This window comes from Temnothorax americanus, unplaced genomic scaffold, assembly GCF_048541705.1.
Source record: "Temnothorax americanus isolate GAGA-0224 unplaced genomic scaffold, ASM4854170v1 Scaffold61, whole genome shotgun sequence".
NCBI classification, from domain to species: Eukaryota; Metazoa; Arthropoda; class Insecta; order Hymenoptera; family Formicidae; genus Temnothorax; species Temnothorax americanus.
This window is the reverse complement of record NW_027509762.1, coordinates 691,900-710,786: the sequence shown is the minus strand read 5'-3', so window position 1 is coordinate 710,786 and position 18,887 is coordinate 691,900. Positions and strand designations below refer to the sequence as shown.

At 39.1% G+C, this 18,887-nt stretch overlaps 4 protein-coding genes across 4 annotated transcripts in view; all 4 read left to right on the top strand.

Moving 5' to 3' along the window:
- Positions 1–3,383: 3,383 nt before the first annotated feature.
- On the top strand, positions 3,384–4,805 carry LOC143905446 (uncharacterized). The gene has a single exon (XM_077420865.1). It carries the CDS (start codon positions 3,384–3,386, stop codon positions 4,803–4,805), a length of 1,422 nt encoding a protein of 473 aa, XP_077276991.1.
- A 116-nt stretch (positions 4,806–4,921) lies between these two features.
- Positions 4,922–5,425, top strand: LOC143905445 (uncharacterized). Its single transcript, XM_077420864.1, has one exon. The coding sequence runs from the start codon at positions 4,922–4,924 to the stop codon at positions 5,423–5,425; it is 504 nt and encodes a 167-aa protein (XP_077276990.1).
- A 183-nt stretch (positions 5,426–5,608) lies between these two features.
- LOC143905444 (uncharacterized) lies at positions 5,609–6,700 on the top strand. Its single transcript, XM_077420863.1, has one exon. The coding sequence runs from the start codon at positions 5,609–5,611 to the stop codon at positions 6,698–6,700; it is 1,092 nt and encodes a 363-aa protein (XP_077276989.1).
- Positions 6,701–6,712: 12 nt separating this feature from the next.
- The window catches only part of LOC143905420 (osmotic avoidance abnormal protein 3), a 38,357-nt gene continuing 26,182 nt past the window's right edge, over positions 6,713–18,887 (top strand). The window contains exons 1-2 of the mRNA XM_077420846.1: positions 6,713–7,537; positions 15,630–15,919. Of these exons, the coding sequence (XP_077276972.1) occupies positions 15,849–15,919 (71 nt within the window). The 5' untranslated portion in view covers positions 6,713–7,537; positions 15,630–15,848. The remainder of the gene's footprint in view (positions 7,538–15,629; positions 15,920–18,887) is intronic.

Sequence of the window (18,887 nt, the reverse complement as noted above, 5' to 3'; positions counted from 1 at the left end):
CGTCGGGATTAATCAGCGAATTCGCGAACATTTGGTCCTTCGAGCCGGATGCGTGGAACTTAAAGTGTAGCTCGGACACATATCATGTGAACAGGGCATGCCTTTCACGACATGTCACGTGGACATTATCGCGCGCTTCCGCGAGTGAAGTACAGACATTCTCACGCGCGCTCGCAAATGTTACGAAAACATGCTCACGCGCTCCCGCGAGTGAAAGTAGACTTTTTTACGTGCTCAATACATGACATTGTAGACTCTCGATTCGCGTAGTGTTGCTCTACCGTGTTTCTCGAACGTTCTCGCCTCATGCAGTAGTTCTCATACGTGTCTCGACATTTCGTAGGTCTCTCGTCGGGCGCAGCTCATTGATGTCTCATCATGCCGGATCCCGCCAAAACCGGGACGGGCGGCAAGACCCCGCCATTGCTCGAGCTGCCGGACGACAAGCGCACTTCAGATCGCCAGGCCTCACCGGTGCGTTTGTCTGCGGAACTCACGTTAAAGGTGCAGACACAAATGAACCGCATCGCGACAGTGCGGAAAATCGGCGAGACGTTGCCATCGACTCCAAATGACACGTCAGTGGATGAGGTCCTGCAGATCTCGATCCAGCTCGAGGAAGTGCACAAGGCATTCCTCAAGGAACACGCCTATTTTAAGGTCTCATGGCCGGCGGCGCTCATCTCTCACGAGTATTTCTCAAAAAACGCCTTCGCCGTGGAGACGGAAGAGTGTATGACGGCTCGTCGCGCTCTGGCAAAGCTCAAGGGTGCATTGGCGGAAAAGATCGCTCCAACGACAGCTCCTGTAGCGGCGCAGCCCTCACAATCACAGCAGAGATTGCCGGACATCAGCATCCCGTCCTTCAAGGGCGTGTACGAGGCATGGCCTACGTATCGCGATCTCTTCAAGGCGGTTATTTATGACAGCCAACGGCTCACAGACGTGGAGAAACTCCACTATTTGCGGCTCTCACTGGAAGGCCCACCTGCTCAGCTCATTTCCGGTTTGCCTCTCACCGGCGACTTGCTCAAACCATCCTGGGAAATGCTCGTCGATCGCTACGAGAACAAGCGGCTGCTTATTCAGTCTTATCTGGACCAGCTCTTTGCCAGCTCAACACCGGTGCAGAAGAACGCCAAGGCACTGGACAAGCTGCTTAACACGTTCAAGGAGGGCATCAAGGGCCTACAATCTTTGGGCGTCTCGCAGGATCTGGGCGACTGCGTCCTGGTGTACCAGTTGTCTAGGCAGCTGGATCGCCAAACCAAGGAGCAGTGGGAGACATCGTTGGGCGCCGCGCGCGAATATCCGCGATTCGAGAAACTCGAGCAATTTCTCATCTCGCGAGCACGAGCACTCGAGATGATAGAGTCAACGGCCAGCTCAGGAAGTTCGACAGGGGCTGCGTCAACAACACGATGCTCCTCGACGGCTTATCATGCGGCAGCTCAACCGGCGCGCACCAATACATCAGACGGCTCAACGGAGTACCCGTGCGACTGCTGTAACGGCACGCACTTCGTGGTGATGTGCCCTAAGTTCAGGGAACTCTCATACCGGGCGATCGACAGAAGGTAGTCATCTCACGGAGGCTGTGCTTCAACTGCCTCGGCCGTCACAACGTTCGCTCATGCAAGAGCTCACGGGGGTGCAAGAAGTGCACCCACCGACATCATACAATGCTGCATGAGGCACATCAGAGCGACTCATCTTCGAAGCCAACCACCAGCTCAGCCTCAGCATCCCAATAGGACAACGGTGCAATCGTCACTCACTCATTTTTGGCTCGCTCATCACACTCAACATTACTCGCTACGACTTTGGCTCACAAGGGGACCTTCAGGCTAACGGATTTTTGTTTTTTTTTTCGTACTTACTGTACTTGAGAGTTATCATTCGGACATCAATTTCCCAAAGTATTAAGGCGCGCTTTTCAGAAAAACTCGAGAAAATTGACTTTGAAAAATTCCGAGCGCGCTATGTACACAGAATTTTAATTTTAATGTAAAATTTATCAAATCCATGTTAATTAATATTTAATCGTTCTCAATTTCGTTTTTAATGAAAAATTTACATCTTCTTATTTTGAATATTGGTACAAAAATGAAAAACGTCAGGTAGGAAATAAAATGGTTTTATATTTTTGAAAATTACGAGAAAATACAGCGCAAAAATGATATTAATAAAAATATTGTTTAATTTTTAAAAGTGAATTATATGATATGAAATATATAGTTTAAAATATATTGTATACAGTCGTTTTACACGTCAATTTTGCACGAACCAGGATGATATTCATCGTAAAAGCAAGGGAAACAGTAAGTTTCACGGCATCTAGCACACCGTACGAACGCAGATATTTTACAGGCATTTTAATTAATTCTCGAGAAAATTGCATTAAAATTCAATCTATTGTACATCACCAGCTGTTCTCTCCAATCTTTAAGAACATGATTCGATACGCGTGGCGATTCGCTTCAATCCTTTGTGATGACAGAGACATTTTTATGAACATCAATAAAGTATGTTTTCCAATAGACATTTTAAAAGAAACCTTGCGCCTGTAAAATATCTGCGTTTGTACGGTGTGCTAGATGCTGTAAAACTTATTGTTTTTCTTGCTTTTTCGATGATTATCATCCTGGTTCGTGCAATATTGACGTGTAAAACGACTGTATACAATATATTTTAAACTATATATTTCATATCATATAATTCACTTTTAAAAATTAAACAATATTTTTATTAATATCATTTTTGCGCTGTATTTTCTCGTAATTTTTAAAAATATAAAACCATTTTATTTCCTACCTGACGTTTTTCATTTTTGTACCAATATTCAAAATAAAAAGAAGTAAGTTTTTTATTGAAAACAAAATTGAAAACGATTAAATATTAATTAGCATAGATTTGATAAATTTTACGTTAAAATTAAAATTCTGTGTACATAGCGCGCTCGTAATTCTTCAAAGTCGATTTTCTCGAGTTTTTTTGAAAAGCGCGCCTTAATATTTTGGGAAATTGATGTCCGAGTGATGATCCTCAAGTACAGTAAGTACGAAAAAAAACAAAAATCCGTTAGCCTGAAAGTCCCCTTGTCAGATTAGCTCATCGGTTAATACTCAGCACGTACGGCTTCTCATCGATACAGGTTCCGAACTTACCTTTGTCTCGGAATCACTCATACGTCAGCTCAACGTACCTCGTCATCATTCTGTCATTCTCATCACCGAAATTGGTGGCGGAAAGTCCACGCAAACTCGAGGAGTTGCATTACTCTAGCTCCGCTCACTTCGCTCAAGATCAGACGTCATTATTCAAGCTCACATTCTGCAGACGTTAACAAACATTCTGCCATCATTCAACGCTGCACCACAGGAATGGCGCAGCTCACCAAGTTAACCTTGGCTGATCCAGATTTTCTGACACCACGGCCAGTGGATATTATCATTGGAGCTGACTCATATGGGCAGATCATCAAGCCCAACATCATCAAACAAGATACATTGATGCCAATTGCGCAGCTCTCAATTTTCGGATGGCTCGTTCTCAGACCTGTCGACACATCATCATCGGCATCCGCTGCAGTGCATCGTGCATCGATTCAGGAGAGGGAAGATGCTCTCGACGAGTTACTGTCGAGATTTTGGACACAGGAAGAAGTGCCTGCGAGCAACAATCCTGAGCTTACTCTTGACAAGCAAAGATGTGAAGAACATTTCAAGAGTACTGTCTCACGGGATTCAACAAGTCGATACACAGTTCGACTACCCCTAAAATCATCACCTGATACTCTCGGCGACTCGTATCTCACCGCGCATCGATGTTTGAAAAGCTTACAAAGAAGATTCTCCCGAGATGACAACTATCGACGTCTGTATCACCAATTCATGACAGAATATCGAGATCTCAATCACATGAAGAAGGCTTCACCCGTTTCCAGTCAGCACACGCAATATCATTTGCCACATCAAGGAGTGCTCAAACCAGACAGCGCAACCACGAAATTACGTGTGGTATTCAATGGCTCGAGCGCATCTACATCTGGCCGCTCCCTTAATGATATCATGCACACGGGAGCCAAGTTGCATTTAGACGTCACCGATGTCTTGCTCTGGATTCGACAATTTCGACATCTAGTTGCCACTGACATCACCAAGATGTATAGACAGATCAACGTGCATGAAGATGACTGGAACTTACAACGGATTCTATGGAGCAATGAACGGCTCAATGAAGTGGCATATTATCTAACCACGGTCACGTATGGTACCAAGGCTGCCCCGTTTTTGGCAGTACAAACGCTGCTACAACTGGTGGAGGACGAAGGCCACAATTTTCCCCTTGCAGTGCCGTCCATCCTTCAAGGTCGATACGTCGACGACAGTTTTGGAGGCGCTGACACGGTCCAACAGCTAATTCAAATTGCATTGCAACTGAAAAACTTGTGCATGGCGGGCGGCTTTCCATTGGCCAAGTGGCACGCGACTCATCCGGACGTGCTCACTGCGGTTCAAGCAGAAAAAGACCAGGGCTCACAAATTACATTTGACGATTGCGTAACCAAAATACTCGGATTACGATGGCTTCCTCAAGAAGATTCATTCGCATTCTCAACAAGGATCTCGTCGCATACCGATCATCTCACCAAACGCCTCGTTTTATCTGAAGTGGCTCAAATATTCGATCCACTAGGCTTTGCATCACCAGTCGTGATCAAGGCGAAGATGCTCTTGCAGGAGCTTTGGTTTCATAAGCTCCAATGGGATGAACCACTGCCATCCCAGCTCTCATCACGGTAGCTCATCATCAGAAAGGAACTCACCAGCTTGCGCAAGATCTCAATACCTCGGTGGTATAACACATGGAGTACATCGTCAGTGGAATTTCACGGTTTTTTTATGCTTCTCAACTGGCAATGGCTGCAGTCGTATTTATCACCGTCCACGGGTCAAATGGCGCCACGATCTCATTGGTGTGCTCCAAAACCAAGGTAGCACCGCTCAATCGGCTCACGATCCCAAGACTTGAACTCACCGCAGCACTGCTGCTCTCAAGACTCATGCAATACGTTCAAGCCACCTTGAAGTTGAACGTCACAGCAACTCACCTGTGGACGGACTCTGTTGTGACACTCACGTGGATCAAATCTCATGCATCGCGCTGGAAGGATTTTGTGAGAAACCGAGTTTCTCAAATTCAAGAGCTCACTGCGAACGCACATTGGAAATACGTACCAGGTACGTCCAACCCAGCCGACTGCGCATCACGAGGACTAAGTACTGCTCAACTCCAAAGCCACTCATTATGGTGGACGGGACCACCGTGGATACTCACCCCTGAAGCTTGGCCATCTCAACCCGCGCTGGCTCGTCCTGGCATTGCGTTACATGCGGCCGCATCTCAACCGGACTATCACTAGGACCTGATATATCGGTACTCAACTCTCAACAAGTTATTGAAAATAACAGTTCTTTGTTTCAGATTCATATCGCTTCTGGGAAGGCGCCGACGCACGCCACTGGACTTACACTCAGCTTTGGAGGAGGCCAGATTGTTCTAGATTAAGGTTACTCAAGCGGCATACTTTACGCACGAGATCAAGATGCTCACGGCTAACTTGAGACTACCAACTGCTCACGCATTCAGTCGATTGACTGCGTATATAGACGCTCAAGGGATCATCCGAGTTGGCGGCCGCCTTAACCAATCAGCACTAGCTCAAGACAACAAGCATCAGGCGATTTTGCCTCGCCAATCACGGTTCTCGACCCTGATCATTGCACACGCCCATCTGCGTACCTTGCATGGAGGAACACAGCTGACATTGGCTCATGTCAGGCAAAAATACTGGATCATCGGCGGACGGGCTCCGGTGAAGTCTCATATTTTACGATGTGTCGTGTGTGCTCGGCAGAGGGGGATCCGTGTTCATCAACTGATGGGCCAACTACCTCTCTCTCGGGTTACGCCGTCACGTCCGTTTACTCATACAGGAGTTGACTATGCCGGACCGCTCACCATCAAACCATGGAAAGAACGAGGTGCGAAAACATACAAGGGATGGATCTGTGTGTTCGTCTGCTTCTCCACCTCCGCAATTCACCTCGAAGTAGTCAATGACTATTCATCAAAAGGATTCATCGCAGCCTTCCAAAAATTCTCAGCAAGAAGGGGAATTGCTCAGACCATATACTCGGACTGCGGGACAACATTCATTGGAGCAGACGCCGCGCTCAAGAAAATGTTCATCCAGAGTTCACAAGAACATCAACGAATCGCTCAAATTCTACAACAGGATTGCACCAGATGGGAGTTCAACCCACCAGGCGCTCCACACATGGGGGGCAAGTGGGAGGCGGTGGTGAAATCCGTCAAGTTTCATCTGAGACGGACTATCGGAGAGACTTTACTCACGACGGAAGAACTCACAACGTTGCTTACGCAAATTGAGGCCATTCTCAACTCACGGCCTTTAGAACCGCTGAGTGACGACCCGGAAGACGTCTCAGCGCTCACACCAGGTCATTTCCTTATTGGAGGTCCACCCACTACCATACCCGAGCCATCTCTGATTGACCTAGCAACGACTATCTCGATGGCAGCTCATCCAGCAGCGTGTTCAACATTTTTGGGCACAATGGTCGGCTCTTTATCTGCAACGCCAGCAGGCGATATCCAAGTGGCATCATCCTAACAACAACATCAAGGTGGGGTCCATCGTGCTGCTCACCGACGAACGCTCTCCACCGTGCAAATGGCCACTCGCCAGAGTAACAGCTTTGCACCCCGGCAAGGACGGACTCACCAGGGTGGTTACCCTTAAGACAGCCACCACGACACTCACTCGGCCAAGTGCCAAGCTTGCGATTCTACCCATCGCAACCGAATGAAGGATCAAGAGTAAGGAATCATCAACAAGGTTGCTGATGGCGGGCGAAATGTTCGAGATTCCGTTAACGTTGCGCCGTCCGATCAGATGGCAGCATCGATCGGGTAACGACGCTCGATCACCGCGGCAGCTCGCGCCCGCACGGGCGCGCTCATCGCCAATGTCTTCCTCGCTTTTGTGTAAATGGCCGCGCGGTGACTAGACGCATAACGTGTGCTCTGTACGGTTTTATTATTGACTTCGGTTAATCGTGCACATCGCAGTGCTCACGCTGTTTTAGATCGTATCATAAACTGTGAAATAGACCGCTCATCAACTCTGGTGCCTCAACACGACGACTCAAGCTCACACGAGCGCGAGTGCCGACCGCCACGTGTCTCACCGGCTCACGGGCGACTCACCACACGAGGAGGGCAATTGATATAATTGTCGCTCGCCTGCAACGATCATACAAAGACTTCTCTTTTATACACCGCTCATCGATTCTCAGGTCAGACTGTAACAATTTCGATACATTAAAGACGGCTCAGACTGTGGTCTGAGTTACACAAAAAATAAAGTGAATAATTAGTGAACACCTTCCACGCGCGTCCTTCTCATCCCGCTCCCATCGTCGGGATTAATCAGCGAATTCGCGAACAAGTAAGAATCGCTATTTTTCTTAAAACAATTATTTTTTGAAACTTTTATATTATGTAGAATATTATTGATGCCATTAAAAAGTGAAACGGCGTTCCATATAGAGGGGTAATAAAGGATGGAATACAGCAAAATACAAGTGCATTAGCTTGATATTTTGTATATCCCTCCTGCTTAGGATATACGGCATTTTTAGCATGCGGGATTTACCACAGTACAGACACTTTATAAAAATTGGAATCTCCTATGTGTTTTTTTTCTTTTTTTTGGATCGTATACCAATAACCTTTAATGCATCTATCGTTTTTCTATTTTCTTTTTAAAATCTTTTATAATTTATTTATTATTTTTACATCTGAATAAACTTTTATTTACACACATTTTATAACTTATTATGACATTTTATTGCCTTATTTGTAAACATTTGTAATTTTTTATAAGGCGTATATTCCACCTATGAATATTATTTATTCCACACCTCTGGAATATATGGCAAAAATGTAAGGGTTTCTAGAAGTTTTTCTTATTAAATACAAAAAAATGAATATTTTATATTTATATTTTTTTATAATAGTAGACAGTATAAAGTTTTTATTGGTATAATTCATTTGCCTTAAACATAGTAAATAGTACTCGATAAATTAAGTTTTTCTCAGATACGGCGTATATACCGGAGTTACACCCTAAGATGGCAAAATATTTAGTCAAGAAAAAATTTTAAGAGGAATATTAGGCATGTTAAGAAGGAGAAAATCAAGTGGCACACTTAAAAAAACATTTGAAAATAAAAATTTTTTGAAACTTATTTAAATATATATATATATATATATATATATATATATATATATATGTCGTAGGCTTATAGAAAAATCAGCCCGTTAACTAAAATCTTAGGAACTTAGCTAAACGCCGGCCAATAGAGTAATGAACCGTGAATTAGTGTAATAGCCTAGTAAATTCAGCCTCTTAGGCTAAAAGCCAGTTGTTAGCCTAACGGCCTGATACGCTTTGGGCAGTTAGAAAAATGACTATTAGATATCATTGCAAATGTAAACAAAACATTTAATTACACATACACATTATTACATACGTTATTATTTATTAAAGCAAGTAGAGCTGGTGCCTGATTTAAAATAATAATTGGTAGTCATGCAGAAATTCGATAAATAATTAAGAATGAGAAGCGAGCTCCTTCTGCCACTTGAATTCAAAATGAACTGATTTAAAGAGTCGATATTACAAACAAGGACATGTAAAGTCATAACAAATATTAAAAGTATAATTACAGGGACTATGCTAGGTATAGCCGTTATGACCTTGTTGTATATTATGTTTGAACTTTCCGTATCTTTTAAAATGTTTTGTTCACATTTGCAATGCTATCCAATAATCATTTTTTTAACTGCCCAAAGCGTGTCAGAGGCCGTTAGGCTAACAGCCGGCTTTTAGCCTAACAGGCTGAATTTACTAGGCTATTACACTAATTCACGGTTCATTACTCTATTGGCCGGCGTTTAGCTAAGTTCCTAGGATTTTAGCTAACGGGCTGATTTTTCTATAAGCCTACGACATATATATGTCCTTATATATAATCTTATATAATTATATATGACCATATAAGCTCTTATCAGGCCAAAATTTATATATGAGCATATAAGATCGCTTCTTATATAAACTTATGTCTTATATGAACACATATAAAACATTATAAGAGATATTCTTTATATGTCCTTATATAATATTATCTAATCATATATGACCATATAAGGTTTTATCAGGTCAAAATTCATATATAAGCATATAAGATCGCTTCTTATATGAGCACATAAGACATTATAAGAGATTTTTTTTCCCAGGCGATTTTGTTACTGTTCATGCATTGATAACTTCAATCTCTTGCATTAATTGTATTATAATTGTAAGCATTGAAGAGCTTTATATCTCCTATAATTTTAATAAATATTTTATTATTAATATCTTGATAAGCTAAATCAAGATAAACCCATAATAATAAAAATTTAAACAGTTAAAGGTCGACATTATAATATAAAAAAGGGTGCAAATTACAAACTTGCACATTGCTTCCTCATTATTACAGAAAGCTTATTTTATTTAATGTATAAATTTAATGTATATGAGGAAGCTTTTATTTTATTTAATGTATAATTATTAGTATTTATTATTTGGCTTCCTCATAGAGGAAGCTTTATGAGCAAAGGGTTCTACTTGCACAATTAATAAAAAAAAAAGACTCGACTGCTGCCTAACCAGGTTAGATTAAAAATGCAGAAAATAAAAATTAATAAATAAAAACACTTATAAAAAAATAAATTTAATAACTAAAATTTAAAATAAAATTTAAAAACAAAATTAAAAACACTTATATAAAAATTTAAAAACAAAAAATTATACAAAAACAAATTTAACCAAAAACAGGTTTAAGGTTTAAAATAATAAAACAATTTAAAAACAAAAATTTATACAAAAATAAATTTAACCAAAAACAGGTTTAATAAATAATTAATTAAAATCTCCGGAGCAGCAACAAAAAATTATAAAAAAAGTTAAAAACAAAAACTTATATAAAACATTAAAAAAAATTTAAAAATTTATAAAAAAGTTTAAAAACAAAAACTTATAATAAGAATTTTAAAAAATTTAAAAACAAAAATTTATTAAAAAATTTAAAAACAAAAAAAAATTTAAAAACAAAAACTTATAATAAATAAATTTAATTAAAAAACTTAAAAACAAAACATAATTTAAATAAAAATTAGAAACAAAAAATTAAACGATAAAAAAATTGTTTAAAAAAAACCCCGACTGCTGCCTAACTAGGTTAAATTAAATGCAGAAAATAAAAATTAAAAATTAATTAGTAAATGAAAACACTTATACAAAAAATTTAATAACTATTAAAATTAAAAAAATTAATAAAATTAAATTAAATTTAATTAAATTAATTAATTATTAATTAATAATAATTAATAATTAATAATAATTATTAATTAATTAATAATTAATTAATTAATTAATTATGTATCAGTTTATTGCATGTCCCCGTAGGGTTTACAAGGCGTTTTTTCTGAGGAACGTACCCAAACCTCTTATACAAGAATTCCCCTTCGTTCATTCCCTGGCCATGTGCGACCTCACATTTAATTTTTTTCCCTTCCTTTAACCCTCTCCTCTTCTTTCACGTCTTCGTTCGTCTCCCTTCACCTCATCCTGTCTCAGTTCTTCCTTCCTGTCTACTTCCTTCCCTGGGTCTGTTGATCCTCTTCCATGCTCCTACGGAGTTTCTCCTCCAACTCTCTCGTGATATCCTCCTTCTCCGACCTCCTCTCACTCCTGCCCTCCTCTTCTCCTCCACTCTCTCTCCTAATCTCCCTTCCCACTCCGCTCTCTCTCTTATCCTCGCCTCCACCGATCTGTCCTCAACTATCTTTACCCTTAACCTATTTCTCGCTTTCCTTCTTGCCTCTAGAACCCTCCCCTTCTCCTCTTCATTCCCCAGCCTAGCCATCAACGTTATCCAATCCCACTTAGACCTCCTCCCATTTTCCCTCATCCTCCTTCCATTCTATCTCCCTTCCATCCACCCACAATCTCTTGTTTTCCACCCTCGTTCTTCTTCCCTTGTCCCTCTCTTCCTTCGCTTTCTCCAGCATCCTCCACCTTGCCCTCCTCTCTTCCATCGAAAGGTCCTCGTCCACCCCAATCCCCCACCTCTGCCTAACCTCTCCAAATCTTCCCAGCAACTCTGCCCTCTCCCTCTCATCCTCCATCTCCACTATCAAAACCTCTCTCCCTCCCTCCCCTTTCCTTTCCCAGACCCTTCTAATCCTTGGCTCTCTCCCCAGCACCCTCTCGGCCACACGCGCCATCATGCCCCTCCTTTCTTCCGCGTCCCTCCCATTTGCCCTCTCCATACTACATTTTTAATTAATTAATTATTTAATTTAATTTAATTAATAAAATTTAAAATAAAATTTAAAAACAAAAAATTAATTTTAAAAAACAAAAAATTTAAAAACAAAAACATACAAAAATAAATTTAACCAAAAACAAGTTTAAAAATTAATTAGTAAATAAAAACAGTTATAAAAAAATTTAATAACTGCAATTTAAAAAAACTTATATAAAAATTTAAAAACAAAAAATTATACAAAAACAAATTTAACCAAAAACAGGTTTAAAGTTTAAAATAATAATAAAACAATTTAAAAACAAAACTTTATACAAAAATAAATTTAACCAAAACCAGGTTTAAAAAGTTTAATTGATAAAAACAGTCTTAAAAATTAATCGGTACATAGTTTATTTGGTAATAAAAATGTATATATATATATATATATATATATATATATATATATAATACACATATAATAATAAGTATAAAATACAAAATTAAAAACTTTTAAAAATTTTATATATAATATTAAATAATATTAAATATAATTTTAAATAATATTAATTATAAAATATTTATATATTATACATTTATATATTATATAATTACCATATTATTAATACAATTGACACACTATTAGGAAATATTATCTAATAACAAATATGATTGAAAATATATACAAATACTTGATTACTTATTACAATTTATTCTTCTTATTATTATATTAGGCATTACAGATATAATTATTAATTGCATATTTTAAAAGAGCAGTCGGGAGACGCCACGCCAAATTTTATATCTAATATTTCAACATATATTTTTGTTTCTCTTTTTTTGTATATATATATATACGCAGTTAAACAACTTAAATACATAATTTTCTTTGACATCTAAAACGTGATTGAGAAACACTTGGCGTTTTTATTTTCTGCATTTAATTTAACCTGGTTAGGCAGCAGTCAAATCTTTCTTTTTTAACAATTTGTTTGTTAATTTGTTTTCTGCCTTTTTATTAAATTTTTTAAGTTTTTATTTTTTAGTTTTTTAAATCTGTTTTTTACTAATTAATTTTTAGGTTTTTATTTATTTTATACTTTTAAAAGCAATACAAATATTTCTATGCTATGCAGAAACATATTTCATAATATACATATAAATAGTTGAAAATATAGGTACTAGGCATAATCTAAATCTTATACACAATAGTATGAGATTAATTATGACTTAAGTAATTTTCTCTATCTTTTTAACATTTTTAATGATTTTTATTTATATATCTAATAAATTTACAATTATATATAACCATGTATATATAGGGTATTAGGTAATAATAAACGGACCACTTCTTGTGGACAGGAAGAGCGAATTAAACTGAATCAAATTAAACGTCTTTTGTCGTACTGTAAGTTTCTCAATAATTAATGAGAAATTAATTAATAAAGATAAGAGAATTAATCAGTGTGCATCCACACGATTTGCCGAGAAGGAGCAGCCCAACGTTTACGTTACTATGTGCATAGCGAAATATTATAAGAGAGGAGTGCTTTATAAACAATAATGACAATGAGTGTCACTTATGTATAGTTAATAATTTTTGTTATAAACATTAGCATTCCTCCCAATGTCTCGTCGCGGCCTAATAGCAACGTAAACATTTGACGGTAATTGTATAGATGGGTGGGACCACCTTGGATGACCTTGATATTTTAGTATGTTGTCAAGGTCACTTTCCTGAGTGACCTTCAGAAGGTTTTAGCCCGCGCTCGTTATTCGTTAAAAAGTTATTAACAAAAAATTTTTCGAAAATATAGCAGCTATTTTGAGTATTGGAAGGCATAAATAACTAATATATACGTGTGTGTGCCCTGCTTTAAAGAAAATTACAACTTCTATAAAACAGAACATACACACATGTGTGTGTGCCCAGCTTTAAAAAAAATCACAACTTCTATAAAGCAGGGCAACACACGTGTGTGTGTGTGTGTGTGTGTGTGTGTGTGTGTGTGCCCTGCTTTAACAAAAATCACAACTTCTATAAAGCAGAACATACACACATGTGTGTGTGCCCTGCTTTAAAGAAAATCACAACTTCTATAAAGCAGAGCAACACACGTGTGTGTGTGTGTTGGTTTCGGGGCTACCGCACCTCCCCCGAAAGCAGGGGGGGTGTGCGTGAACCTCGGTTCGCGTGAAAAGTGTATGCGTGAACTATTTCGGGGCTACCGCACCTCCCCCGAAAGCAGGGGGGGGTGTGCGTAAACCTCGGTTCGCGTGAAAAGTATATGCGTGAACTATTTCGGGGCTACCGCACCTCCCCCGAAAGCAGAGGGGGAGGGTGTGCGTAAATCTCGGTTTGCGTGAAAAGTGTATGCGTGAACTATTTCGGGGCTACCGCACCTCCCCCGAAAGCAGGGGAGTGTGCGTAAACCTCGGTTTGCGTAAAAAGTGTATGCGTGAACTATTTCGACATATATATTAGTCATTTATGCCTTCCAATACTCAAAATAGCTGCTATATTTTCGAAACATTTTTTGTTAATAACTTTTTAACGAATAACGAGCGCGGGCTAAAATCTTCTGAAGGTCACTCAGGAGGGTGATCTTGACAACATACTTAAAATATCAAGGTCATCCAAGATGGTCCCCCCCATCTATACAATTATCCATTTGACTGCTCCTTCTCGTCGAATCGCACAAACGCATCTTGATTCGCGTATCTTTATTAATTATTTTATTATTAATTATTGAAATACTTACAAAACAGTAAGACTTTTCGATTCAGTTTTACCCGCTCTAGCTGCCCATCACGAGCAGTGATCCGCTTAATTATTACTTGACACCTTGTATGTATACACACATATAAGATACCTGATACCACATGGTATTTCCGAGGAAATGATTCAATAAACAAACTTGTATTAGGCAGTGTATTACTGTTTATCACACTATTTATTATATTTTTATTTCATTTTGTAAAGATTAAACCTGTATAAACAAACTTAACCTCTAACTACCGGCCAAATATGACATGTGAGCAATAGAGCAGACCAGCGCGCGCGATAACATCGTGCACGCCGCGCGATATTCAATGAGCGTGCAGCGATGAATAGAAAAGCTATACGTTCTGCCGAAGCCCATAGAGGCAACTAGAATCTCACTAAAATTCCCCATGTGGATGCATGTCATTGGTTAATCAATTTCCTCTGTAACTCAGTCGATAGCCAATAAGAGAACATATAAATGTAATATATTGTTTTTTCGCTTTTTTATTAACACAACGATTAATAATAATTATATGCTATAAACCCTGCTTGATCAATAAGAAACTTATATATACGGAAGCACATATCAAAGTATGTTGTAGTTATCGAGAACTAAGGTAACAAAGATTCGGCCTCCGTGAAACGCATACTCCCTTGTCTTCGCCAACCGAAAGTTGGCAGCAGTCGGGAGAAAAACTATAAAGAAGCCCAATATCTCAATATTTGCGGAAGTTAGAGCAAATTTACCGAAATTTCTGTAACTCCAGAACTAATCAACCAAATCTTAACGAATTATATATGAAATAGGGGTAGAAAAGACTGAAAAATATAATAAAATTAGAAATAGATCGATATCTCCAAATTTGCGGAAATTAAAGCATAAACAAACATTTCTGCAAATTCAAAATTTTATTAAAAAAGAACTTGATTATTAGCAATTTTTATTAATTCTATTATATTCTTCAGTTTTTTTTCTACCCCTATTTCATATATAATTCGTTAAGATTTGGTTGATTAGTTCTGGAGTTACAGAAATTTCGGTAAATTTGGCACATACACACACACACATACATAAATACAAACAAATTTTTAAATTGCAATTTTTCGACATTTTAGAACATTCTGAACACATTCAGAAAAACAAAAAAAAATTTTTTTTTACGAAAACAAAGCTTCCTCTATGAGGAAGCAAATAGATTTTGATAATGCCATTCCACGTTAAATATCATTTAAAATGCTATCATATTGAAAATTCTATTAAAATTTTACATTATTGAAAAATTCGATAAAAAAATTCTAGATCTATTTTCTTTTGTTTTGCAAAATAATCGATATTATAGTGCGAAAAATAGGAAACATCGATTATCATCTTTTGTCGATTCTTATCACATTTGTATTTTCCACTGACACGTTTGTCGCAGAACGTGGTGACAATCGATCCGCTGACAAAATCCTGCACGTTGGAAAATACCGCCAGTGGAAGTGGAAAAGTCTATCAATTCGACGCTACATTCAGCCCGTCCGCTACAACAGAGTCGGTCTACGAAGATGTAGGTTCCGTAATCGTTGAGGCTGTCTTAGAGGGTTACAATGGCACTGTGTTCGCTTACGGTCAAACTGGTTGCGGGAAATCATTTACAATGCGAGGATTCATCGAACGTGCATTGGAACATCTATTCGAGGCGACTTCCACCGCCAGTTCCGAAACAAGGTATTCTTCAAACTCTTAAACAATGTTTGCCGCGGTATCTAGATAAAATTATCTAGATGATCATCCAGATAAAAAAAATGGAATTATCTTTATCTTATCTAGATGGAAAAATAAAAAGTATATTCATCTTTATCTTTCTTAGATGAAAAATCATGTTATCTTATCTAATAAAAAATTTCTAAGATAAGATTTTCATTCTTTCTGGTATTTCTTTACTGCAGTTAAATTAAATTGGATTTCAGAACATTATATATAGGGTAACTCCGGTATATACACCGCACCTAAGGAAAACTTAATTTATTGAGTACTATTTAATATGTTTAAGGCAAATGAATTACACTAATAACAACTTTGTACTGTCTACTACTATAAAAAAATTAGAAATATAAAATATTTGTTTTTTGTATCTAACAAAAATAAACTTTTTAGAGACCTTTGCATTTTTGCTGTAAATCCCATAGGGATAATTGATATTCATAGGTAAAATATAAGCTTTATAAAAAATGACAAGTAATGTTTATAAATAAGGCAATAAAATGTCATAATAAGTTATAAAATGTGTGTAAAAAGTTTATTAAGGTGTAAGAATAATAAACAAATTATAAAACTAAAAAATTTTAAAAAGAAAGTAGACGAACGATAGATGTATTATAGATGTATTATATAACGATTTTTACAGAGTGTTTATACCATGGCATAAATCCCGCACGCTAAAAATGTTATATGTATATCCTAAACAGGTGGGATATACAAGATATCAAGCTAAACAAAAAATACAAGAGCTATGCATTTGTATTTTGCTGTATTCCATCCTTTACTATCCCTCTACACTTATGTATCATAAAATAACTATTAAACCTTTTGCATTCCCTACAGTAATCATTTTACGTAGTCGTAATATATGATCGCACTACTTATTACATTGAAAAATCGATTCAACTCACGACGGTTTTGTTAATATTAATAAAGGACTGAAATTACAACACAATACTAATGTGGCATAAAGGCACATAACAAAATAATTTGCGAGCAAATATCTTCATTCCTTCTATTTTTTCTGATTTCTGCGCTGTAAATCCCCGCGCGGCGTAAATACTAGAGTGACCTTGTGTATAAAATTGTGTAGACACATTTTTGAAAGAAGTAAATTATTTACACTACAAAAATGTCATTATACTCGAAAATAGATCAACTTTTAGTAGTAACAGAGAAAATTTCTTCCGCAATGTTGAAAAAAATAAAAATATTAAATAAACAATTATTAGAGGTAACATCAAAGCACTTTCGTATTTGGAATTGAATAAATGGAATTAAAAGAACACCAATCTCTTATAAATTTTCAAAATGTTGAAAACATTTTTCTTAACTCTCCGTGGTCACACCTATTTTTTCAAACAAGAAAGTCACTCTGGATCATTTTGACCCGAGACGAACTTTGATCGTTCGCTATTTAACCATTTTTTTTGTTTCGGTAGGAGAGGAAAAATGCCTCGGCGCATTCCTGACCCCGGCTGTCAGGGTATGTGGGGCTTGCACCCACTAAAAAACCTCTCCCGAAACCCAGGACAAAGGACTAGGATTACGACACACGGGACACACGAGGTATTTCATCACATGCAGCAATAAAGCCCTTCGCAAGAAGCGACAAAAAGACCGTAAACCTCATACAAAGACACACGGTAGGTCGAAATGGGGTTCTCATTCCAAAGGGAAAGAGACAGTCCTCCAGCCTAGTAGTTGGCAAGCCAAACTACGCAGCCGTCTTGGAAGTCCCCATATAGTATCTGTGAAACAGACACATCATTGGGGAGTTCTTCATTGACCGCGGGGACCGCCTCCCCAAGGAATTCACACACCCAGGAGTCGTACATGGTCCCAAGACGTGCACGAATTTGACAAACAAAAACCTCCTACCCGGGTAGAGAGGTTCCACGCGAAAACAAGACACGGACTCGCTAAGTCAATAGCGAGCCCGTTAACATTCGGGGAAAAAACACATCCCACCTCCAAAGCAAAAGGACCCGGCACAACGAATCCAACAGACTCTAGCCGAGGCAGAAGGCACACGGCAGGGTACAAACCGCGCCCCTCCCCCAGACTCCCCCCCGAAGGAAAGAGTCCAGGGGGAGAGCGCGGAAAACATAAATAGGGAGAAGAGCCGCCAAACCACGGAGACCCGCCAGGAGACGACCCACCGAGGTCCGCCACCACAAAAGGCTTCTAGCACCCACTGTTTTTAGTGGGGCAAGAGCCCGAAACAGTAGCGAGCGGCAAGCCACGGCCGGCCAACCCCCGGAGGACCCCGCGGCAGAAAGACGACCGTCTCCCCAATAAACAAAAAGACAGGAAGGCAAGCACATTGCCACCAAGATAGCGAATAAGTCCCCGACGGCCCTTAAGGAGGAAGAGGGACAAACACCGACCGCCCCCAAGCCACCCCCCCCCCAGGGATCCGGATACGTCGCCAACGTATCCCAATCCCAGAGTCGGCTTGAAGCGGTGGCGGGACGCACTTCCGTTTCTCCCACGATGCATGGTAAACCACTCCGACTCTAGGCACGCACACAGCGACGCACCGGACCCCAGGGGAGGAAAGCCCGCGACCGACCAACGCCCGCCCGCCCCAAGAAGAGGGACATCCAGAATAACTGACCAAAAACGCAAATTCACCGTATGGTACGCACACCGCAACTTAAACCTAACTAAAAGTCGCAGAAGAAGATGTCTAACAGAGAAAAGCCTTAAACGTAAATCCACCATAATGGTGACGCAAACCGCAACTTAAACCTAATCGGAAAACACGCAAATTATCCTCACGCTTCACCCGCGTCCGCACCGCGGTCAGGGACGTCCATCTGCCTCCTACGTTCATCCTCCTCCTTCTTCGTCATCACGCGCTCCGCGAAAACAGCGAACGCCTTCCAGGCCTCCTTCGTATCACAAATCTTGGCTATGACCGCAGATAGGG

Excerpts from the sequence above, each read along its gene's own strand:
- LOC143905444 (XM_077420863.1), top strand. The coding sequence starts at position 5,609 with ATGCTCACGGCTAACTTGAGACTACCAACTGCTCACGCATTCAGTCGA.
- LOC143905445 (XM_077420864.1), top strand. The coding sequence starts at position 4,922 with ATGGCTGCAGTCGTATTTATCACCGTCCACGGGTCAAATGGCGCCACG.
- LOC143905446 (XM_077420865.1), top strand. The coding sequence starts at position 3,384 with ATGGCGCAGCTCACCAAGTTAACCTTGGCTGATCCAGATTTTCTGACA.